The sequence below is a fragment of the Cyprinus carpio genome, chromosome A5 (assembly GCF_018340385.1).
Source record: "Cyprinus carpio isolate SPL01 chromosome A5, ASM1834038v1, whole genome shotgun sequence".
NCBI lineage: Eukaryota > Metazoa > Chordata > Actinopteri > Cypriniformes > Cyprinidae > Cyprinus > Cyprinus carpio.
In genome coordinates, this window is record NC_056576.1 from 5,278,166 (window position 1) to 5,304,105 (window position 25,940).

The window sequence follows — 25,940 nt, forward strand, 5'->3', positions numbered from 1 at the left end:
ACAGAAAGACATCTTGATCAGAAAGAATATCTTGGATGACATGAGGATGAGTAAATTATCAGGAAATGTTTATTCTGGAAGTGAACTAATCATTTAACTATCTGACTAACTTGTGTATGATAAGGGTTGGAGCTGAACTTTGCAGGAAGATACATCTCCAAGAACAGCATTAGGCACCCCTGCTTTAGAAAATACAAAAGCATGATGTACAGATATACACACTGACCTTCTGTGCTTTAGGTTTGCTTTCAGTTTTAGATTCATCATCTGAGGAGCTTGAGTCAGAGCTGGAGCTGTCCTGCTCCACTTTGATCTTCTTTGCTTTTATCAAGATCTTCCCTTTTAGGTCCTGCCAGAAAGAGATCACCACAAATATTTATATTTTAGCATTATATCATCATTTCAATTGGTCAATGTTGCTAATGATCCTGATTATTATTTATTATCCATGTATTATTATTTTATTATACATTATTATTAAATATTGACATTATGCACATATTAAAAGTGAAATCTATAAAATCTATCTATGAGACAGACAAATGACAATAGATTATACACAAATGTATTCAAAGGCACTTTGCAGATATCTTTATATCTGTGTCAGGACTGTGCTTGATAGCTGTCCTCTTTTTCACTGCCATTTTCTTGTTCTCTTGTTCTCTTGCTCACTCAGTTTATCACAGCCACTCACCTGCTCTAACCTGTTTTCTATTGCTTTGAATTTTTAGTCCTATATTTGCTAGTGCTCTGCATAATTTTTATTTGTATTTATTTGTTTATTTATTTATGTATTTCTATATATAGCACATTTCAAAACAACAATCAAGATAAGGAAAAAGCCATGCGATAAAAGTGAGTCTTAAGAAGATATATAAAAGAGGATACCGTGCTTGCCTCCCCAGGCAGGGAGTTCCACAACTTAGGGGCATGGACAGCAAAAGTGCGGTCACCTTTAGTGGCGAGTCGAAATTTGGGACCATTATTAGGGCCCTACCAGACGATCTCAAGAAGCGATCAGGCTCAAAAGGAGTTAACAAATCCTACATATGTGACCCTGAACATGATGTGACTTGGAGGAGGACGTGTGTTTGGATTTGGGGTTTATAGATCTTTTGATATCTGTGTATTTAATTTTTCCATTGATGTATGGTTTATTAGTATTGGATAATATTTGGCCGGGATACTACTGGTGCATCTCATAAATTAGAATGTCATGGAAAAGTTAATTTATTTCAGTAATTCAACTCAAATTGTGAAACTTGTGTATTAAATAAATTCAGTGCACACAGACTGAAGTATTTTAAGTCTTTGGTTCTTTTAATTGTGATGATTTTGGCTCACATTTAACAAAAACCCACCAATTCACTATCTCAACAATTTAGAATACTCCATAAGACCAATAAAAAAATATATATATATTATGCACATGGTAAAAATTTTTTTTAATGATTTTATTGATCTATAAGCATTTATGAAATATTTTTGCCTGCATTACAGCTTAGTCTTCATCTGTGAGCTGAACTGTTTTACTGTTACATCCATGAGATTATGTAAATTCAGATAAATGTCATGTCACAGGAAGTCTGTCATAGGTCAGTATCAAATGAGTTTCAAATTATTATTTGCAGCACAAACAAATGTATAAGTCCATGTGTATGTATTTTTTTTAAAATCTTTTTATGTTTTAATTAACATAATTATTAACCTAATTATATATAAATTATGTTGTCAGAGCCCTACAAATTAACTGGTTCTAGGATTTTTGTCCCTAAAACTGACAAAAAAGGATAAGGCCTAAGAGATTTCTTAAGCTGTAATGAAGAAGAAGAAGAAAAAAAAAAAACACCACCACCACCACCAACAAATAATTACTGATTATTTATTTATTTTTTTTCTGGAGATTAAAGAGATGTTTAAGTCTCTCTCTCTGTCACCCAGCCCCTCACCCACCCCCTCCCACTCAACACACACACTCGGCACACACACACAAACACACACTCACACACCCCCTTTTCACACACAGAGGCAATTACTGTTTCCTTTTTTACTGTTACTTTAATAAATCACCACGGCAAAACCGTTCAAGCTAACCAAAATTCATCCGCAATTTAAGTTCCTCAATGTTTTGGCATCATGTAGACAAAGTTTGGTGTGCATAGTATAATTTTTCTCTGAGGAGTATGCATTAATTCACCGCTATATTTTTCCAAAAATCCATATTCGAATCAAAATAGCTGACTTCCTGTTGGTCGTAGCTGATGACTGTGAATTAGAAAGTTGTCCGTCTTGATAAGAACAATTTATGTACTGAGTTTGGTGTCTGTAGCTAGAACTAGCCCCCCAAGTTTTTACAAAAGGTGGCGCTATAGAGTGCCTCCTCCACGCCCTTTTATGATCTTTTGCCAGTGTCTATCTATCATTAATACTGATATGTGTTTTGAGTTTCATGAAATTCTGACCATGTTATCTGCCTTAAAATCACCAGAAAAGAATATTCAAGAACACGAGCTGTGTTCAACCAGCTCTCTATGTTCCTTGTACAGAACAACCTCCTGGACAGCAACCAATCTGGCTTCAAAAGCGGCCACTCAACTGAGACTGCCCTGCTCTCGGTAACTGAAGCCTTGCGACTGGCAAGAGCAGCTTCAAAATCCTCAGTTCTCATTTTGCTGGACTTGTCTGCTGCTTTTGACACTGTTAATCACCAGATTCTCCTGTCTACCCTCAGAAAGATGGGCATCTCTGGAACCGCACTCCAGTGGCTTAACTCCTACCTTTCTGATAGATCCTTCATGGTGTCTTGGAGGGGTGAAGTTTCTAAGTCACAACAACTTGCTACTGGGGTTCCTCAAGGCTCAGTACTTGGACCACTTCTCTTCTCCATCTACATGACGTCATTAGGATCTGTCATTCAGAAGCATGGCTTTTCCTATCACTGCTACGCTGATGACACTCAACTCTACTTCTCATTCCAACCAGATGACCCGACGGTAGTTGCGCGCATTTCAGCCTGTCTGAGTGACATTTCTAGCTGGATGAATGACCATCACCTTCAGCTCATCCTTACTAAGACTGAACTGCTGGTGGTTCCAGCTAACCCATCGTTTCATCACAACTTCTCTATACAGCTGGGTTCGTCAACCATAACTCCTTCCAGGACAGCCAGAAACCTAGGAGCTGTGATGGATCATCAGTTAAGCTTCACAGACCATATTGCTACAACAACCCGGTCCTGCAGATTTGCCTTATGCAACATTAGGAAGATTAGACCCTTCCTGTCAGAGCAAGCCACCCAACTTCTTGTCCAAGCTCTTGTTCTCTCCAGACTGGACTATTGTAATGCTCTTCTGGCGGGCCTTCCTGCATGTACTATCAAGCCTCTACAACTGATCCAGAATGCAGCAGCGAGGGTTGTCTTCAATGAGCCCAAAAACAGCTCATGTTACTCCTCTCCTCATCAGGTTACACTGGCTACCAGTAGCCGCTCGCATCAAATTCAAGGTACTGATGCTTGCCTACAAGATGACCACTGGCACGGCGCCAACATACCTAAACTCACTAGTTCAGTCTTATGCGCCCTCCAGAAGTTTGCGCTCTGCAAGTGAATGACGTCTTGTGGTGCCATCCCAAAGAGGTTCAAAATCACTCTCACGGACTTTTTCCTGGACTGCGCCCAGCTGGTGGAATGACCTCCCGATCCCGAATTCGAACAGCTGAGTCTTTACTCATTTTTAAAAAACATCTAAAGACTCATCTTTTTTGCCTGCACTTAACCAACTAATACTAGTACTTACCTTTTCTTTTTCTTGTCTATCATATTCAAAAAAAAAAAAAAAAAATAACCCTGGCTACGTGTTCTGTACTAGACTTACTGAGACTTGTCATAGCACTTGTATACCGTTGTTGTTCTCTCGTTGATCTGATTGTTTCTACTGTTCTCATTTGTAAGTCGCTTTGGATAAAAGCGTCTGCTAAATGATTAAATGTAAATGTAACGTAAATGTAAGTTTGACATGTTGCCATCGCAACAATATATTAGGTATCAATATCCCCTCAACAGTTTTACATCGGCTGTGTTTTGACATTATTCTGATGAAGTTTGAAGCAAATTAAGTAAAAATAATATGCTGAATTCAAAGCATTTTGACACACTTCCTGCTGCCAGTTGGTGGCTCTATAACTTTGGCTCCTAATAGTCACATCTATGCAATCAGCATCATACAATGAACAAACCCCTGAAGTTTGATCAAAATCAGATAATGTATGTGGATGTTATTAGACACTTCCTATTTCTCATTTCTCGTCATAATTCATCGTCTCACCACGGGCAAACCGTTCGAGATATCAAAAATCTTTTCACAATTTAGCATCCCCAATGTCTTGAGATCATGCGCCCATTGGCTCAGGCCCAAAATATAGTTGCAAGCAGCGATGGCAGGCCCAAGCCATAAGTGCAAATGCCACCCCGGTAGCGTCAGGAAAACTGTGCCCAGCGGGCAAATGCATTTACAGAAACCCTCTGACAGTCTGGTTTTATGGGATACGGCAATTAAAGGGTTAATCCAAACCATCAAGACTGTGAAAGACACACATAGAACAATATATAAAACTTTAGTAACACTTTTCAATAAGGTTTCAGTCATTAACGTTAACTATATTAGTTAACATGAACAATAATTTTATAGCATGTCTTAATGTCAGTTAATATTCAAAACATAAACATTAAAAAAAGTTATCTGTTAACATGAATAAATTCTGTGAAAATATATTGTTCATTGTTAGTTTATGTTAGTTAATGCATTTACTAATGGTAACAAATGAGACCTTATTATAAAGTGTTACCAAAACTTTTATTGATTTACACCGTCTGCATAATTATTAGGCATGTTGATATTCTGATGATATTTTTTTCCAAGCACAATTTACCAGTTCCAAACCACATCAATCTTAATAGCTACTATTAATGTTGTATTTAATGATTTATGAGTGATATATAATTGTCCATGAAGGCTGGAAGTGAAAAACTCCTTATAATCAGGTGTGCAGAATTTTTTTAGGATTTTTTACCCAAGCAAAATCTTTCAGAACCTGACACCTTGTAATTCTGGAGACTCCAGGAAAGTTGCAGTTCTGGAAAATGGTGGTGCTGGAGACTAAATGCTTCCTGATGTTTTCACACCCAATTCTTCACATTAATTATTAATTGTTTTACAGTTAACGATTGTCTTTTTTCTCCACCTGTTTTTTTTTTTCCTGACCCTGCTGACCCAGTGAGCATTTTACTGTCCAATGGTCATGTCTTAACTTTGCAGTATCTGTATTGCATTAGTTTTGAATATTTCTCGTGGGGATTTAATATATATATATATATATATATATATATATATATATATATATATATATATATATATATATATATATATATATATATATATATATATATATTTTTTTTTTTTTTTTTTTTTTTTTTTAAAGAGTTAAACCTCTTTTTTGGCTCATTTTATCAGTAAAAGAAAACATGCCTAATAATTTTGCACACCAGAATATAAGGAGTTTTTCACTTCCAGCTGTAATGGACAATTTTATATCACTCATAAATGATTAAATACAGAATGAATAGTAGTTATTAAGATTTATTTGATTCGGAATTGGTAAAATGTGCTTGGAAAAAAATATCATCCCAATATCAACGTGTCTAATAATTATTTGCATGGTGTATAAGCATTTTTAACTATTTTATTGAATTATAAGCATTTGTATAATATTTTTGTCTGCATTACAGCTTAAGTCTTTATCTGTGAGCTGAACTGTTTTACTGTTTAGTGCCACCTATAAAATTTCAATGAAGCATCCCTCCTACAACGTTTCATGTACGTGTACAAAATTCAGTACATGCATGTAATGTACAATACCTACAAAAAAGTCTATTGGAGTGAAGTCCTAAACGCAACAGGAAGTCAGCCATTTTGAATTTCCTTTACGATTTTTGTGCAGTTTTTGCCATTTTCAGGCCTCATACTTTAACAAACTCCTCCCATAGTTGTAATTGGATCATCTTCAAATTTGGTGAGTTTAATAGGGCCTGTGCCGTACTAAATTGTGAATATCTTTAGTTTTTGTCGAAGGGTGTGTCCCTGGCAGCCTGACAAATTTTGATGTTTCGCCATGAAACAGGAAGTTGCTGTAACTCAGGCAAACAATGTCCAATCTGCCCCAAACTTCACACATTTGATATGAGTTCTGTCCTGAACACATGTCCATGCCAGTTATAAAATAAAATAAAATAAAATTCACAAATTTTTTTTTAAAAATGTCACTGTTTTTTGATTCTGACACAAAATGACCAGCTGACATCAATTGACTAATCATGTCAGCAGCACATGTGAAAGGAACTCACATGCAAGGAAATTGCTACAAAGAATATTGCACCTGAAGGAACCATTTAACGGACCATCAAGAACTGCTTCACTGCAGGTTTGACTGCAGTGAAGAAGTCTTTAGGATGTCCCAGAGTGTCCAGCAAGTGCCAGGACCGTCTCCTCCTGAGGAGTGTTTGGGACTGTTTGGGACATCTGGAAAATTTATTGTTTGGAGAAGAAAAAGTGAATTTCAACCAAAAGGTGCTTTTCAACCAAGGGAGTGGGTTGTTTCATAATTCTGCCCAAAAAACCCTGCCATGAATAAAGAATGGTATCAAAACGTCCTGCAAGGGCGACTTCTTCCAACAATCCAAGAGCAATTTATTGATGATCCATGCATTTTCCAGCATGATGGAGTACCATGTCACAAAGCAAGAGTGATAAAGAAGTGGCTTGAAGATCATTACATTGAAATTTTGGATCCGTGGCCAGGCAACTCCATGGATCTCAATCCCATAGAGAACCAGTGGTCATTCCTCAAAAGGCAAGTGGACAAGCAGAAAACCATAAACTGTGATCAACTCCTAGAACTAATAAGGCAAGAATGGATCGCCGTCAGTCAGGATTTGACCCAGAAGCTAATATTTAGCATGCCAGAGCGAATTGTAGAGGTTATGAAGAACAAGGGTCTACACTGTAAATATTGACTCATATTTTTTTTTTTGCAGATGAAAGCCTTTAAAACTTATGATATGCTTATCATTGTTTTTCAGTATACCATAGAAATGTGGAAAAATAATCTACAAATACTGAAGCAGTAAACTTTGCAAAACACAAAATTTGTCATTTCCAAAACTTTTGGCCATGACTGTATATTGACTGTAATCAATAGTGATTCACAAGTTCACAAATAGTGATTCACATATAATATGGTAGAACAATTAGTAGCATATTTGGCGTGCTGTCCGGAGGGAGGGCTCCGAGCTTGGGAAGAGCCCAAACCCAGAGAACTCCCCAAAAGAAGCTAATGGTATGAGACAGCAGCCGGATAGAAAATGTGAGTGGCCCCCCAAAATATGCGTGTTGTGAAGAAAAGTGGAGTGTGCGCGCAGGGCCGAATGATGAGCAAGATGGGAGGCCAGGTGAGGGACTCTCACTGCGTCAGAAGGGAGCTGCGTCTCTGCTGCACCGGAAGGGAGAGCCCCTCTTTAAACTGAATACGTGGCATGGTTTAAAGCGTCATGAGGAGGGCTCTCAATGACCGAAGGGAGCGGGGCTCTGCTGCACCGCAAGGGAGAGCCCTGTCTGATGCTGAAGGCTCAAAAACGACGGACGGAGGACTCTCACTGCTACCGAAGGGAGCCGCGGCTCTGCTGCACCGGAAGGGGGAGCCCTGTCCGATGCTGAATGAGCCTAACTCTCAAAACGACCGATGGAGGGCAGTATCAAATTAAGCAGGTCCTGTAGCGGCACTATCAATTTAAGCAGGGCACTGTGGCGGTAGTATAAAATGAGCGGGGCACTGCAGTAACAGTATCAACTGAGCGAGGCACTGCGGCGGCAGTATCAAATGGTCCGGGCGCTGCGGTGGAAGTATCAAATAAGCATGGCGCTGCGGGGGCACTCTCTAATTAGGCAGGGCGCTGCGGTGGCAGTCTCAAATTAGGCAGGGTGCTGCGGCGGCAGTCTCAAATAAGGGGGGCACTGCGGCAGTAGTCTCAAATTAGGCAGGGCTCTGCGGTGGCAGTCTCAAATTAGGCAGGGTGCTGCGGCGGCAGTCTCAAATTAGGCGGAGCACTGCGGCAGTAGTCTCAAATTAGGCAGGGCGCTGCGGCGGCAGTTTCAAATTACGCAGGGTGCTGCGGCAGCAGTCTCAAATTAGCGGGGCACTACGGTGACAGTCTCAAATGAGCGGGGCACTGCGGCGGCAGTGTTAAATTAAGTGGGGCACTGCAGCGGCAATATCAGATGAGTGGGGCACTGCGGCGGCAGTATCAAATGAGCGGGGCACTGTGGCGGCAGTATCAAATTAAGCGGGGCACTGCAGTAAGTATGCTTGCGTTGCTGGCTGATGATGCACTGCTTGGATGTCTGCAGCGGGGTCTGCTGGCCATTACTGGGGAAAAGCAGTAGAGGAAGGGTAAGAGTAATGTGGCTGAGCTTGAGTGGCTAGTGGAGGCAGCCTCACGCTTACGTCTGCTGCCAGAGATAGAAGGAAGGGAGTGGAAAGGATAGGAGTTTAGGGAGCCATGCCAGTGGGCGACATTGCATGCGGCGCTGTAGCTGAAAATGCCACAATGATTGGTTGAGAAGAGGAGTGAGGCAACACAGTGTGAGGAGCAGCTAACTCTGGGGCGTGGCTCAAACTTGCTGATGGCCTACTGTGTCTTGAAGCTTGAGGGAAGGCGGAACTTGATCTGGAAGACAATGTGATATTAAATGAAGCAGGGAGCTAAGAGGAAAAGTAGCATGGGCATTGTCAGCAGAGGCAGCCTGCCGTTTAAATCTGCCTCTGGGCTAGTGTCTGCTATGGAAGCTGGAGGCTACTGAAAAGAAAATTGGTCATTAGAAACAGGAGGAAAAGCCTGAGATGTGTGGGCCTGAGTTGCAAGCGGAGACAGCCTCATGCTTCCTTCAGCTGCTGTAGGCCACAGGGAGGGTGTGGTTTTTTTTGACATCCTGCAGAGCCTGTGCAGCCTGCAAGGCTGCTAGTTACACTTGTTCAATAATAATAATTTTAATAGTTTCTTCATGATACCTTAGATACCTACTTTATCTATATCTGATTTAGAACGAACAAAAATCTGTGAGTAATAAAACGACCCAAAGGTGAAATAACTTATAAAAATTAGCTGTTATAGAAGCAATAGCCATGTGGGCAGCGCTGTCATATGCCATAGCTGTGCACAAGGAGTTTGTCACAGCTCCAGACTTATTTGTTCATTAATGACATCATCAGCGATTGGTCGACTTCGACTCGACTTTAGTCACATAAAAGTCGGCTTATAAAAAAAAAATCATTCAACCCCTATTTTGCACCAATAATTGTTAATTATTTAGGTGCACTGTTGAACTTATTTTGTCAAAAAACAATCTTTTTCATCTTATCTGTCTATCGGAGTACAAGGTGTGATTTAAAATACAGGTAACAGTGTTTCCCACAGGATTTTGTGAGACTTGTGGCGGCAGATGACGTCACATTAATTAGCATATTTATGATGTCATGATGTTGGGTTTGCGTTCAGCACCTTGGATCTGTTCTACTCTCTGAACTGTCACATACTGTATGCAACTGAATGCCCAAAAATAGCCATTCACAATTTTTCTGTTGTCATACATAAAACTAATATAAATAAATTTGAATTTTATTAATATCCAAGAGTCACTCTCACTTTACTCCTTAAATCCTGATTTATAAGAGTGACATTGTCTGATAAAATCAACATACCTCTACCTCTATGCATAGGTGTGGCCATATTACCTGTTTTTGCCTCCTGCTCGCACTGCCTGCGTCTGAGTAAGAAACTGTGCACATTAACAGATGAACTATGTTCATGTTTATAAGCCCAGACAGTCAGTAAGCGACAGGTGCTTGGGAACGCAGTTTTATACTCATTTACTGACGAGTCTGCTGCGGTACGGCCAGCTGAACACGCTGCTTCTCTGCCACTCACTGCACAGAACAGACGCCGAGAGAGACGACACTGCACTGGGGAAGTCAGACCTCGCGCTCGGGGGGCAGCAATGGCGAAATCTTCCAACTGAACAAAACCATAGCTAATATCCATAGTTTATCCAAAAAAGTCTCTGTTTGTCAGTATGTACCTTTTATGGAAAAAAAAATGCTAAAAGGGTCTGAAAGTTTCAAAATATAGTGCTAAAGTCACGCTCGTGTGTGTGAGACACGGGAGCTGATGATAGGGGGCGGTGGTTATTTGTGGCAGTCAACATAGATATTGTGGCGGGCCGCCACAAATAAATCAATGTATGGGAAACCCTGGGTTAAATGCTAGTCAAAATTGATGCAGAAAATGTGAGTAATTTCATTGTGTGTTCTATGCAGTTTTGTGTCATGGTTACAAAAATGACATCAATATCCATAATGTTATGTCATTTAAAAACTTTTAGCAACGAACAACCTACCTTTAGCGTCTTTCCCTAAAAACTTAATTTGCAAAACGGCCTGCATCGCTAGCAGAGGCAGCCTCGCGCTAGCAACTGTTAAAAGAGCTGGAGGCCTGGCTACATGTGGCGCTGCGGCCGGAAGAGCTGTGGTGAAAGGTTGAGCCGAAGTGAGAACCAAGTGAGGTTTTGCTGCGGTGAGAACTGGGGCACGGCCCAGGCTCATTTGAGGCTTGCCGCTGCGACCAAGAGCTCGGGGAGAGCCGGGTCTTGTGCGGGACGATGGTGATGGCGAGTAAGTGGCTTTGCTCGATCTACTGGCCGACTTGGCTAATTTGCGGGGTGAAGAATACATTGTACAGATGCGCTTTATTTACCCTATGTGAGAATGGTTCGTCTGAATAAATCAGCTTTGCTACAGGCTTAACACTATTCACTTTCCGATCGGATGATATATTGGCATGGCCGAATGATACGAGGATGTCGGGGAAGAAGTTGGAAGTCTCGCAACTTAAGGAGGCGAGGTAAGCCTCTGTGTTTTAGAGGGCATTTTGCTCGTCGAGCAAGGCGGTGGCTGCGATGAAGCCCGGTGCTCGGTGGCAGTGACTAGCAGAAAAGGAGCGAGCCTAGGGCCGGCAGGTTGCGATGAAGGATACGAAAAAAATCCCCAGTACGGGTCTCGTCGTTATATAGAAAAAGTTAAGTCTGTGATATTATGGCCAAAGGAGCAAAACCAACTGATGGAAGACTGTCGTGGAAAAGAGGTATGTTGGCTATATATATATATATATATATATATATATATATATATATATATTCCTGTATTGTGCTTGTTAAGGTGATTAGCTAACGAGCTCCAGCTGGGTGATTAGCTGACGAGCTCCAGCTGGGCTAGACTGATTGATTATCTGATCGTGCTCCTCCCGAACCTTGTTAATAAAACATAATTTAGTGTAGCCTGCATAAAAAAAGCCTTGGACAAAAAAACAACATGACAAAACTATAGTTGATGACTAGACATGATAATTTCATGAATATAGACTTCTTTGTGAAGACAGTGGCATAATACACTGAAATAATATGTTCTTTAGCCATATCAAAACAGTAGTCATGTGCGTGTTTAAAATTTACCCGCTGGCGTTTTTCGGTGTACAACGACCCCTGGCGGTTCTAGTGTTAAAAGTGCATCCCAAACAAACAGCATTAGCTTCTTTGCCTTCAGCAAGTGCTGTGTGTGTCGGTCTAAATTGCTGGCTGTTTTTCTTTTTTTTTTTCTTTGATTGTGCACTACAATCACAAAGAAAAGAAAAACAGGTAGCATTTTAGACCGTGTGTTCTTCCCTATCTGCACTAAACATTATGGGTGGGGATACATCCATGGTCATCTCTCGAGGGGGCTGACATTGTGCATGTGCCCTCATTGCGAATGCTCCACTCCTGCTGGGAACACTTAGAGAAATGGAATGGCAGCTTGAGACAAACCTCGCCCTTTCTCTGCCTTCACCCCCTGGATCTAGCACTCTCTCTCAGGGTTTGGAAGCCAACCTCAATCTTTTGCCTATGAGCATTTTAAATTGCATGTTTCACGCTGCCCTTGCTACATCATGGGTGAGAATATATGAGATTTATGTGTGGTTTGTTTGGGAGCAGAGCACATACAGTCAACTCTCGAAGGGGCTGGCTGTGTTCATTCATAAAATGTCCTGATGTGTACAACAGTGCACTATCTGGAATGTTTAGCTCTGCTTCCATTGGACTTTCTTCTCGAGGAAGGAAATTCTTAGGCCCAGATCAGACAGAATGCATTTTTGCAGTGAGAGGCACCTTTTTAAAATTGTTTTCTATTGGCATTGATCGTTTTGCGTGCTGTTTATGTCCCCCGGGCGCCTCAAGTTTTAGCTGCGTGCTGTGCCTTGCTTTTTTGTAGGAGCGCTCTGAGCTCCTGAGGTTGAAAAAAAAAATCAACTCTGAGCAGAAAAGTGCCCAACGCCATTCACATTTTTTTCCATAGTCCAATCGAATCAATTGAGAGGCGAGCTTTCCATTGTGGTGACGGAATTTTGAAGTTTGGTGACAGTTGCTTTCAACATCCGGAGACTACAATGATGATGGAGAAACTTGTGCTGCTAATATGACAGTTTATTTAACAGCAAACCAAAGATTTTAGAGCACTCGCGCTATAATCCTTGATTAGACCAATAGAACAGCTGACTCAGTGGTTGCCTAGCAACATACAAAACCTGTAGCGCCCTGTTCTTTTCTAAACTAAAAAAAGTCAACCAAAAAAGGCAGTGTGATGCACATCGCGTTTTCAAACCTGAAAATGCATTCTGTGTGTTTAGGGCCTTATACAATATAGAATTGAGTGGCTCGGATGTGCATTACAGGTCTGCAACAAAATAATGCCGAGGGAAACTTAGAGCAGACAGCAGACTCCCTTTCTCTTTCTCTTTCCTTTAACCATGTGCAAATGTATTCATGTGTTTGTGAGGGGGCCATGGTAAATCGAGGGCTGCAGCGGGGGAACAAGCAGGGAGACAAGCAGATAAGGAGGTCAAGTGCATGATAACTAACACCTGTCTCTAATTCCAGTGACTGGTGGAGAGACACTATTTAAGCAGCTCCTAGACATGGGACGGTGAGAGAGAGACTCCTGCAACACAAATGGTGTTTGGATTGGGATGCAGTCGTTCACCCCCACCTGTAGTTATTGAAGCTGTGGGTTTGGCCTTTGAGGGGGCCCAACTCAGACTCCAGTCTCTCAACTGAGGTTGGTGAGACCATACTCCATTCAAGACCTCCCTCCACGAGGAAACTATACTCCTTGAAGTAGATTGTGTTCACTTTATGGTGCAGAAATCATCAGCTTGTCCCAGTTAACTGCCTAGTTGATTCGGTTTTGGAGTTCCTGCAGGGACGGTTCTCCATAGGTTTGACCCCCTCTACCTTGAGGGTGTACGTGGTGGCCATAATTGCTTACCATGCCCTTTGGGTGATCAGTCATTGGGAAGAAACCCATTGGTAAAACTTTTAATTCATGGTGCTTTGAGGCTAAGGCCTAATCAAGTTGATCACCCATTGTCTATAAAGAGGTGTATAAAGAGAATCTCATTAGGTCTGTGCACGATGAAGACCTGATAGTAGAAATACGTTTTAGTAAAGTTTTTTGGACCAGTTATATCAGTGTGCTGACATTTGTTTGTTTTTTGCTATGTTTTTTCTTGCTCCTGAGCCCTAGTTGGGTTTGTGGGATGTGAACACTTTTTTTTAGTTCTTTTGGAACCTCATGGTTAGAGTTTGAAGAGCTTTTCTGTTGGGCACTGGGGAATTGGTGCCAATTCCATACCTGAACCAGTCATAAGATAACTTTCTGTGAACAATTCCTGTGTCCAGTGCCTTCATTTGGCAGGACAGGGAGAAAATAACCACTCTAATTTTGATACTTTGTGATACTTAATGAGTACTGTGGCTCATCTCTTCATCCCGTACATGAGAACGGATTAGGTTGTCCGCCATTTCTTCTCTCCGATTTTGCAGTGTCTGGCTGCTGCTGCAAAAGTAGGTTTCAACCTGCTGAGACAGAGGAAATCTGGGGCCCCTGAATGAAATTTACTTTTTCTCTTTATGACAGTCCAGTAAATCCCAGCCAAAGAGCTTGCACGCGACCAATGCAAGGCCTATGCTGCAACTGCAGCTCTGCACAGCACCCCTGTCAGTGCATCACTGTCATGATATGTGGTAATACTGATGCTTCAGTGATTGGTCATGCCAAGGCAATATCCAAAGTGAGATACAAAATGAACGATTAAAAGAAAACATGTATGGAAAAACTGTAGAGAATGCTCTGGTTACTAATGTGTAAAGGGTTACCTTTGAAAATTATTTACTTTTCGATAGGGAATGCTCCGGTTATTAATGTAACCTTGGTTCCCTGAGAAAAGCGAAAGAGCGTTGCATAACTAGATGCTATAAGCTGCACGCAAATTGCTGACTGTCGCTTCAGTCGAGTGATTCTGATGAGATGGCGCTCTGAGCCGGCTTATAAAGCAAGGCAGCCCCACCCATTCTGGTGAGCTAGAGCGCCATTGGTTTGTGCAGCTACACAAACGTGAACAAATCAGGCTTCAGTACCAAAGTGAAACAGTTGTTTTCCCATAGGTCGTCCTAGACGATGCAACGAGAGTTACCTTTCAATGGGGAACAATTTCACGACCATTCCAAGAACATCAAGCACTGTCTACTGAATAAAATTCAAAACAAACAAAAGGGAAGATAAACTGCTCTTTCAAATTGGTTTTAGACTATGTTTGATTAAAACTTTATTAGGGAAAGTCAGACTGTACTACCTCTGGTGATGGTAGGCACTGAAGCGGCTTGTCATTGAGAGGTTTGTTGAGCAGTTTGTCCCCCAGAATTGAATGCAGCTGCTGGGCCATGATAGTCTGCTGCTCCACACAACAGTGGGTCTCCAGAGACAGAATAAGAGGATATGGAGAAGTCTAGAAAATAAGCATATGTTCAAGTATGCATATGTATTTATTTGTTTAATTTATGTATTTATTTTGTTTTAAAGGAGAAGGAAAAAGGAAAACCACTCAAAACTGTTTAGGGAAAAATAGCATAGCAATAATGTTATTCTTTCTTTTTTAAATGCTCATATATATATATATATATATATATATATATATATATATATATATATATATATATATATATATATATATATATATATATATATATACACACACACACACACACATACACTCCTTTATCAATAATTTAAATTATTTAAACCATTTGATTTAAATGGTTATGCACATATTAGAATTTCAAATAGGTACCCAAATTTATCTACTTAACTACTAATTTGTCTAATCTAAAAGGTCTGGTGAAAAAAAAAAAAAACATACAAATACATACTTTCTTGTTTTTCTGCAAAAATATCTGAATCTGTAATTTTGCCTCTTAAGTATCTAAGGAAATTTAGATATATTTTCTGGAATACAATACAAATATAAAAGCATCACCCAACAAGCTGAAGGTGAATAGCCACTTCCTGTGCTCACCCTGAATGCATATTCAGCTATGACCTTCAAAACCTCGCTAAATGGCACTTTGGATGTGAGGGTGTGTCCATGGTAAATAACTGGATCCTTTTCCCCATCCCAGCAGTCCAGTTCCACACAGCGACAGCCTTGACTCAGAGCTCTGCACCACAAACAAACATAAACACTTCTACATTATTTGCTCAAAATTAAGCCAGAGACACACTGCACGATTTTAGGCTGTCCTAGATCATCGTGAAACAAACGTGACAATTTCTTTGATTGTGGCTGCTAATCGGTGGTTTTATATCATACAGTGAGAGAGGACATAAGAGGACATTCCTCTTTCACCACTTCCACCAGCACACATAAAAACTACAACTGCCAAAGTGTGATTCATCATGCTCTTTTTGTTTACCACTGTCACATGCTAATGATGTTTTATTCTTCTATAGTAAGTCGTAGCCTACGAGTCAATAGGTGTCATCATTGTACAGTCTGCATACATGTCGTACCCAAGTTTATCAGATCTAAGTCGCACATTGTGATTTGCAATGATCTTATAAGATTGCTAAAATCATGCAGTGTGTAGAAGGCTTTAGAGAAAGAGTTTTTTCTGTCTTTGTACAAAAGATTTTAATTAATAAGTCATCTTGTCTAGTATGCATACAAATTTGTATGCATTATCTGCTAAAAGGACCAGTGCTGTCTTTTTTAATATATATGTGAGCATTGTACCTGATATAAGCATCAATGCTGCTCTCGCCGATTAGCTGGTCTTTAGTGAGGTAGGTGTTGTGTGAGGAGGAGATAAAGTAGTGACTGAGTGGGCGGCTCATGTCCTGGTAGACTCTGTCATGCTCTGGGTTATACACATCATTCTCCTTAGACAGCATGTACATAGTAAAACCATTGGGTGTCATAAATTGGTTCTTCTGGGCTGCATGGGACAGAACATAGTTGCATCTTTAGGCTCAAAAATCACAAGCCTGATAAACAATGTACACTGCAATAAAACATGGGTCTTGGAGCATCCCCAGCACTGCACATGTTGTATGTCTTCCCTCATCTAACACCTGATTCAACTCATCAGCTCATTAGCAGAGACTGCAAGAATTGGGTGTATCCAATAAGGGAGACATACAAAATGTGTAGTACTGGGGGTGCTCCAGGACAGGTTTGAAAGCCCCTACAATAAAAAAGTATTGATTATTACTGTAAAATAAGAGGTCATTCAAATTTATACTGTGTTTTTATCACTGAAAATTTAGAGGGTTTCTACCAAGGATTGTGTGTTAAAACCATAGTAATCAAAGTGTGAATACCCCATTCATTGAGCTCATAGGTGAGGATGAGGCTCTCAGCATGTATAAGAGTGTGGTCTTCGCCCTGGTCTTTCAGGAATTCACGCAAATCCACAGTGGACAGGACGTAACCATTCGCAGAGTACTGCTGAAACACTGCATCTAGCTCAGGCCGACGTAGTAGCTCACGGCAAAAAAGCTCAATCTCCTCATGTTCAAGTCGTCCGTCTGCTGATTTATCACACTTCTGATATGCAAAGACATTTATAAAGCAAATTAATTTAATCTCATTTCTGCATTTAAAGTACAAAAATGTGCATATATACAGTATTGTTATTTCATATTCTTAAAATTTATTTTGTCTTTAGTGTTCATTATTGTCTCTTTTTTCAGTATCATAGGTAGATTTGTTCTGTGATTAAAGAGTTTTTATTCAAAACATCCCAAAGCAGGTCAAGTGCTGCCAGGAAATAAAGGCTGACCTTGAAGAGGCCGGCAGCATTTTCTTCACTCAGGTCTATGTTGATCATCTTGAAAAGGGTCTGGACCTCCTCATATGACATCTTGCCATCATGGTTCATGTCAGCTTGTTTCAGGTAGCCATAGATCCAGATGAGAGCAGTCAAGGGTATAAACAGATTAAAAAACAGTCCTAGTTTAAATGTGTTGTGATGTCCAATAGATATTAGTTAGGGTTGTAGCTATATTTGTTATCATAAATGAAAACGATGCTGTGAGGGGCATATATACAGTCTATTCAACAGATTGTTTTGTGACTATTCGCACAAAACATGTTTTTGCGTTTAAAAAAGCGAGAGATGCAGTAGAGTAAAATAGAAAATACCATAGGGTCGGGGATATGTTTTTAAAACTCAAACTTTATTTAACTTGACAAGTTTTCCAGAGGTCTTTTTTACTTTTCAGTGTTGCATATGCTGAATAATCGACACTCAAGTACATAATCGGTTCTGACCATAATCAGACCCTCATAACCATGATCAGACCCTCACCTTCCCAGCCTTGTTTTCATCCATTTCATACCCAACTACCCAACTTTCATATCCAACAAATTGAAATAAAATATTTATTTTAATTCTACCTTCTTACATTTAAACTCCAATTCTGTGTCAAAATTGAGGAATTTAAAAACAATTCTAAATTAATCTCTGATGGAGCACAATGCTGACTGATAAATATATCAACACTTGTTCCCTACTGAAGGAAAGAAATGCTAGAAAAAACAACAACTATTAGCCTGAAGCAAAAGAGAAGAATAACTAAATCCCTACAAAATAAAAGTAAGGACTTCTAACTTGTCATTCACAGATCGATAAACTGGGACTGTAGAGTAAAACTGAATCTGATTATCTGCTGAAGGATATTTGTCAAGTTTCTCTTTCTGGGTCATGTTATTGACTCTGCCTTGCAGGGTTTGAATGCCACGGACCCAGTGCTTGGCTTCCTCTTTAGTGTCACACTGGAGATCCAAGCTCTTCCTTCCTCCCTTGAACACAATGGTAAGACACTGCTCTTCTGGAAGTGAGATGGCCAGGTTTCTCAACGTCTCAGACTTACAACCCTCCTGCACACACTCCACTTCCATCACAGAGACTGAAAGGAAAAGAGGTATGTTTAATTTAAAACTGGCTTAGTTTAATCAAACATTTAAATTGATATTGTTAATATTGACAGTAGCACACAAATAAGGAAACAAACTATGACTGAGCCAAAACACAGACCATGTATAATTCAATAGACCAAATAAGCCAAAACAGCCTCTAAAATTAGAAAATGCCCATGCCAGTGTACAGGAGGTAGACAGCAGTGGTGTAGAACATACAGTATAGATTATTTACTCCAATATGGTCCCCATATTTGTGTCCTGTCAGCTGTTTGATTTACTTTTTATACAAAATAAATGGCTGTGACACTAAACCTAAATGTCAGCTATACTAACAGTAAGTTTTATACTGATTTATAGAGCAAACCTTCCATGGCCAGTGTTAACAGAGATTTGTTTTATGGTGGAAATCACCTGATGTTTTCATATTTTTATTTATCCCTGTACTGCAGATAGAAAGTGATTGGTAAAGATTTTTTTTATCTTTTAGCAATTTATCTCCACATCAATTACAAACATTATATTATGCTTAACAGATCATTAGTTTATATAGTTTATATCGAGGAGTGGAGACACTGGCTGGAGGGAGCTCACCATCCTTTCCAAGTTATTACTGACCACAAAAATCTGGAATATATCAGGAGTGCAAAGCATCTCAATCCAAGACAGGCCCACTGGTCATTTTTCTTCACGAGGTTCCAGTTCACACACTTATCGTCCCGGGTAGCAAGAATAGTAAAGCCGATGCCCTGTCTTGAAAATATGACTCGAATGAAACTTCCTTCTGCCAAGGACCAATTCTACCTCCTTCAGTCACTGTAGCACCCATTTGTTGGGATATAATGGAGGAAATACGACGAGAACAACAGAAGGAGCCAACACCCCCAAAATGTCCCCCTACCAGGCACTATGTCCCTAGCTCTCTTCGGCAATGGATTATGCAATGGATTCACACGTCTCTTAGCTACAGGCATCCTGGCATTCAACTGACAACTGAACTGGTGCATAATTCTTTCTAGTGGCCTTATCTAATTAATGATGTTACTGTGTATGTTAAGTCTTGCAGTGTGTGTGCTCAGTCCAAAACACTCCGGGAACTCCCAGCTGGTCTCCTAGAACCCCTGCCAATCCCTCAGTGACCCTGGTCTCATTTGGCCATAGACTTTGTTACAGATCTGCCCAGTTCCAATGGTTACACCACAATTCTGGTAATTATAGATCGACTTTTTACCATGGGCGGAATATGCACAAAATTCCCTCACCCATTCCTCTACAGGACTCACCCACTTCCAGTGTGTTCTAGGTTATCAGCCTCCCATGTTCCCTTGGTCTGGAGAGCCATCAGAAATCCCTGCAGTGGACGACTGGGTCAGAAGAAGTGAACGGATGTGGGATAGTGCCCACGTGAGGCTGCAGAGGGCAATCAGAGCCCAGAGAATCAAGGCAGACCACAGGAGCCATCCCCATTCGAGCAACCAGACTGGTCAGAAGGTCTGGTTGTCCACCCAGGATCTACGGTTGCGGCTGGCCAGCAGGAAGCTCAGCCCATGGTATGTAGGCCCGTTTCGTATCTTGCAACAAATTAATCCAGTGACCTACAGGTTAGAGCTTCCTGCTCATTATCATATTTCTCCTTCTTTTCATGTTTCCCTGTTAAAACTGGTCCACCCTGCATCTGGCCCCTCTACCTGGTAAAGAAGATTCTGGATTCCAGGCGTCATGGGGGTCAGATGCAATACCTGGTGGACTGGGAAGGCTATGGTCGAGAGGACAGATCCTGGGTGGCTGCCAAGGACATATTGGACCTATCCTTGATTCTGGACTTTCATCGGACACATCCCAATCGACCACCCAGACCAAGGGGACGGTCACAAAGAACACCTGGAGGTGTTCATAGGGGTGGGGATTCTGTAACATCTGCATCCGCCATCCATTCCTCCAGCCGTCAGAGGGAGCCATATCCTGAATAATGCCGGTTCTTCTTGCTTCACTTCCTGTTCCAACCAGTTATAAGCCAAATTGTTTGTTCATCATGTTACAAAGTATTGCCAGTTTACCCTGTCTCTACCAAGCCTTTCATATTCTCTGTTTGTTTGCCACGTTATTGTTTCTCTGCCTGTTCTTGACTAAGGCCTTTGGATTACAGACTTGGATTATTTTGCTGTTTGGACTGCCACTGCCATCTTCGACCCTGTGTACGTTTATTGACACTCATTCTAGTCTTGAGCTTTACTCTGTTTTTTGCCATTGTTATAATAAACTCCACAAATGGATCCAACTACACAACCGAGTCAATCATCATTACACCTTACTACCTTTCTGGGCCTGGGCACGTTTCAGTTGCATTGCTGTCTATGCAGGGTCAGACAGCTCTCATATTTCATCAGAAATATCATAATTTGTGTTCTGAAAATGAACGAAGGTCTTACAGGTTTGGAACAACATGAGGATGAGTAATTAATAACAGAATTTTCTTTTTTTGGTGAACAACACCAAAATATTACAACACAGGTAATACAATTCACAAAGGTTTATAATTGCAAGTGGCAGAGTTCAGGTAAGCAATCAGGTGAGAAGTTAGGAGAATGATGATATTGGTGAACTTATCTTGAATATATAGTCTCTGTCTTTAGCAGAAGCTGATGAACTTGCAAACAGATGATCAGGATAGCCGGTGATGGTGAGGAGAATTAGGGACGGACCACAGGTAAGAAGTCAGGTAAGTTGAGCAGTGTGGATCAACAAGACCAGACAACAAAGAAGGGAAGTGTGACTGTTTATATGAGTTGATGAGCTGGTGCAGGTGTGGATAATCAAAATTCGGGTGATGCTGAATGAGTGGGTGAGGCTGACGGGTCTGTTGTGGATGATGGTCTAGCCTCTGTGACAGAGGGTGAGTTATTAGTGACAGAATTTTAGGCCATGTCCACACGTACACAGGTATTTTTATAAACTTCTTTTAAAAATCTCTGTCCACATGAAAACGCAAAAGCATGCTATGAAGCACTGTCAAGAGCATGCCAAGCCAACAGGTGGCGATATAATCTCAACCATAAAGCCATGTTGGCCAATCAGAAGCCTGAAAAAGTTTCCAGTAGGCGGAGATAACAGCGCATGTTCCGACGTCACAAGCCAAAATCTCCGGTTTCGCTGTCTACACGATAACACTGCAACCCGAGTTTTTTAAAATATTGACCCTTGCAGGGGTTTTCAAAAATGTTCTGTTTCAGTGACCTGGTGCTGCGTTTGTGTGTGGACAAACTGTCAAACTGCATAGAAAAAGCTGCAGTTTTGAAAATACCCACGTTCGTGTGGAAAGTGCCATAATTTTTACCTGAACTGACCCTTTAAATCCTGGAGAATGACCTCCTTAAATGCCCTGGGGCCGGTTGCACCAGTTGGACATACACCCGGTCCAGTGGTAGAAAGAGTACTAAGAAATTGTACTTAAGTAAAAGTATTGCTATTTAATGAATAATTTACTTGCGAACAAGTAGAAGTCCTGAAAAATAATATGACTCAAGTAAGAGTAAAAAAGTAGTTTGCTGAAAAACTACTCAAGTTACTACATTACAAAGTACTTTAGTATTATTTTTATATTTGTTTCCCACAATGAGATGCTGTGAGCATTATAGAGCAGAGTCCTAACCCATGTACTGTAATGTCTGTTTCACAAGTGAGACCCAGGAAATCCCTTATATGGATAAATGCATCAGATATCGCTACATATAAATAACATGAAGATAGAGACACTTTAACAAATCAAATGTGGAAGACAATTAACACACAATTGCAATGCAATGCTAAATGACATAGCTTGTATCACAGTATAGAATAAAAAAAAAAAAAAAAACATGTATATATATATATATATATATATATATATATATATATATATATATATATATATATATATATATACAGTGGGTACGGAAAGTATTCAGACCCCCTTAAATTTTTCACTCTTTGTTATATTGCAGCCATTTGCTAAAATCGTTTAAGTTCATTTTTTTTCTCATTCATGTACACACAGCACCCCATATTGACAGAAAAACACAGAATTGTTGACGTTTTTTCACATTTATAAAAAAAGAAAAACTGAAATATCACATGGTCCTAAGTATTCAGACCCTTTGCTGTGATACTCATATATTTAACTCAGGAGCTGTCCATTTCTTCTGATCATCCTTGAGATGCTTCTACACCTTCATTTGAGTCCAGCTGTGTTTGATTATACTGATTGGACACACCTGTCTATATAAGACCTTACAGCTCACAGTGCATGTCAGAGCAAATGAGAATCATGAGGTCAAAGGAACTGCCTGAAGAGCTCAGAGACAGAATTGTGGCAAGGCACAGATCTGGCCAAGGTTACAAAAAACAATCGGCTGCACTTAAGGTTCCTAAGAGCACAGTGGCCTCCATAATCCTTAATTGGAAGATGTTTAAAACAACCAGAACCCTTCCTAGAGCTGGCCGTCCGGCCAAACTGAGCTATCTGGGGAGAAGAGCCTTGGTGAGAGAGGTAAAGAAGAACCCAAAGATCACTGTGGTTGAGCTCCAGAGATGCAGTCGGGAAATGGGAGAAAGTTGTAGAAAGTCAACCATCACTGCAGCCCTTCACCAGTCGGGGCTTTATGGCAGAGTGGCCCGACGGAAGCCTCTCCTCAGTGCAAGACACATGAAAGCCTGTATGGAGTTTGCTAAAAAACAGAGAAATAAGATTCTCTGGTCTGATGAGACCAAGATAGAACTTTTTGGCCTTAATTCTAAGTGGTATGTGTGGAGAAAATCACCTGCTCATCACCTGTCCAATACAGTCCCAACAGTGAAGCATGGTGGTGGCAGCATCATGCTGTGGGGGTGTTTTTCAGCTGCAGGGACAGGACGACTGGTTGCAATTGAGGGAAAGATGAATGCGGCCAAGTACAGGGATATCCTGGACGAAAACCTTCTCCAGAGTGCTCAGGACCTCAGACTGGGCTGAAGGTTCACCTTCCAACAAGACAATGACCCTAAGCACACAGCTAAAATAACGAAGGAGTGGCTTCACAACAACTCCGTGACTGTTCTTGAATGGCCCAGCCAAAGCCCTGACTTAAACCCAATTGAGCATCTCTGGAGAGACCTAAAAAATGGCTGTCCACCAACGTTTACCATCCAACCTGACAGAACTGGAGAGGATCTGCAAGGATGAATGGCAGAGGATTCTCAAATCCAGGTGTGAAAAACTTGTTGCATCTTTCCCAAAAAGACTCATGGCTGTATTAGATCAAAAGGGTGCTTCTACTAAATACTGAGCAAAGGGTCTGAATACTTAGGACCATGTGATATTTCAGTTTTTCTTTTTTAATAAATGTGCAAAAATGTCAACAATTCAGTGTTTTTCTGTCAATACGGGGTGCTGTGTGTACATTAATGAGGAAAAAAATTAACTTAAATGATTTTAGCAAATGGCTGCAATATAACAAAGAGTGAACAATTTAAAGGGGTCTGAATACTTTCCGTACCCACTGTATGTATGTGTGTGTGTATATATATATATATATATATATATATATATATATATATATATATATATATATATATTATATATATATATTGTGACGGGACGCGCCAACGACAGACACAGTGGGCGTGGCGTCAGGCCTCGGAGAGGTTTTTATTTAACAGAAAAACCAAAAAAAGGGGGAATAAAGTGTCCAAGAAGGGGAACAGTGTCCAAAACAACAGGGAATCTGGTGTCCTCGTCGTGCTCTGCGGGGTTCGTGGGGGTCTGGCAGTGTTCATGGAGGAAGGGTCCAGGTAAGGGGCGGAGTCCGGCGGCCCGCACGCGCTCCCCTCTTCGGTCCCGGGGCGCGAGGCGGCGGCGGCTTCTTCTAGCGGCTTCATCCTCCTCGCTGGCCGCGGCGCTTGCAGGGGATGGACGGCCTGGCCCGGCATCCTCATGGCCCGACGGCCGTGTAGACGGGTGCGGTTCTCGACCGGACCGCGGGTCCGGCAGCTCACGTCTCTGGTGGCGCGGGAGTCCCTCAACGCACCCTTCCTGGACCCACGAGGACACCAGTGTGCATGCACGGGGGAAAGAGACCGGTCTCCCGAGGAGAGGCGCGTTGGGCTTTTAAACAGCGGCGGTGATGAGGCTCCATTTCCTTCAGGTGTGCCCCATCACACGCCGCCAGCCCTGACTCGTCCAGCGCCCCTCCTCTCTCCCACACCCACTCCTATCGGGAGCCTGGTGAAGGGCGGCGATTTAGGACGGGGTGCCGGTGATTATCAGGGAGGAGGCAGCTGACTCGTCACATTCCCCCCCCCAAGCGACATCCCCGTCCTCAGGGCGCAGCCCACACGGGAGTGCTACCTTCCTCAACCAGGCTCCAAACGGTCGGAGTGGGCGGGGGCGGGGATTCCTCTCCGGGCAGTCCTCCCTCTCACAGCGCGCCGGAACAGGGACAGAGAAAACGGGATTTAGTCGACAGCCTCAACCAACCACAGGGTAAAATGACCGTAAAAGAGAAGTCACTTACCCCTTTGTGTGGCTGGGAGGCCGTCTCCTCCGTTCCTCCGTCCCAGTCCGGGTACGCGACCTTTTGCAAACGAGAGGGAGTGACGTCATCAGGTGTCTCCCAACTGCGCTGTCTAGGCTCCGCCTTGCCCGCATTCTCCACCACTGTGATGTGTGTGTGTGTGGATAGGGTATGTGGGATTGGCGTCAGGCCTCGGAGAGGGTTTTATTTAACAGAAAAAACCAAAAAAAGGGGGAATAAAGTGTCCAAAAGGGGAACAGTGTCCAAAACAACAGGGAATCTGGTGTCCTCGTCGTCGTGCTGCGGGGTTCGTGGGGGTCTGGCAGTGTTCATGGAGGAAGGGTCCAGGTAAGGGGCGGAGTCCGGCGGCCGCACGCGCTCCCCTCTTCGGTCCGGGGCGCGAGGGGCGGCGGCTTCTTCTAGCGGCTTCATCCTCCTCGCTGGCCGCGGCGCTTGCAGGGGATGGACGGCCCGGCATCCTGGCCCGACGGCCGTGTAGACGGGTGCGGTTCTCGACCGGACCGCGGGTCCGGCAGCTCACGTCTCTGGTGGCGCGGGAGTCCCTCAACGCACCCTTCCTGGACCCACGAGGACACCAGTGTGCATGCAAGGGGAAGAGACCGGTCCCCCTAGGAGAGGCGCGTTGGGCTTTTAAACAGCAGTGGTGATGAGGCTCCATTTCCTTCAGGTGTGCCCCATCACACGCCGCCAGCCCTGACTCGTCCAGCCCCCCTCCTCTCTCCCACACCCACTCCTATCGGGAGCCTGGTGAAGGGCGGCGATTTAGGACGGGGTGCCGGTGATTATCAGGGAGGAGGCAGCTGACTCGTCACAATATATATATATATATATATATATATATATATATATATATATATATATATATATATATATTCTGTCTCACTGTGATGCAACATGGAACCACAGAAGCTAATTGTTTCAAACTCGACTGATGTTAT

At 41.9% G+C, this 25,940-nt stretch overlaps 1 protein-coding gene across 1 annotated transcript in view; it reads right to left on the reverse strand.

The window, feature by feature from the left end:
• plcd3b (phospholipase C, delta 3b) overlaps positions 1–25,940 on the reverse strand; it is a 73,110-nt gene that overhangs the window by 36,026 nt on the left and 11,144 nt on the right. The window contains exons 3-9 of the mRNA XM_042751906.1: positions 18,216–18,444; positions 17,316–17,445; positions 16,855–17,080; positions 16,268–16,469; positions 15,551–15,692; positions 14,831–14,983; positions 227–349 (exon numbers count right to left, since the gene is read on the reverse strand). Coding sequence (XP_042607840.1) covers positions 227–349; positions 14,831–14,983; positions 15,551–15,692; positions 16,268–16,469; positions 16,855–17,080; positions 17,316–17,445; positions 18,216–18,444 — 1,205 coding nt within the window. The remainder of the gene's footprint in view (positions 1–226; positions 350–14,830; positions 14,984–15,550; positions 15,693–16,267; positions 16,470–16,854; positions 17,081–17,315; positions 17,446–18,215; positions 18,445–25,940) is intronic.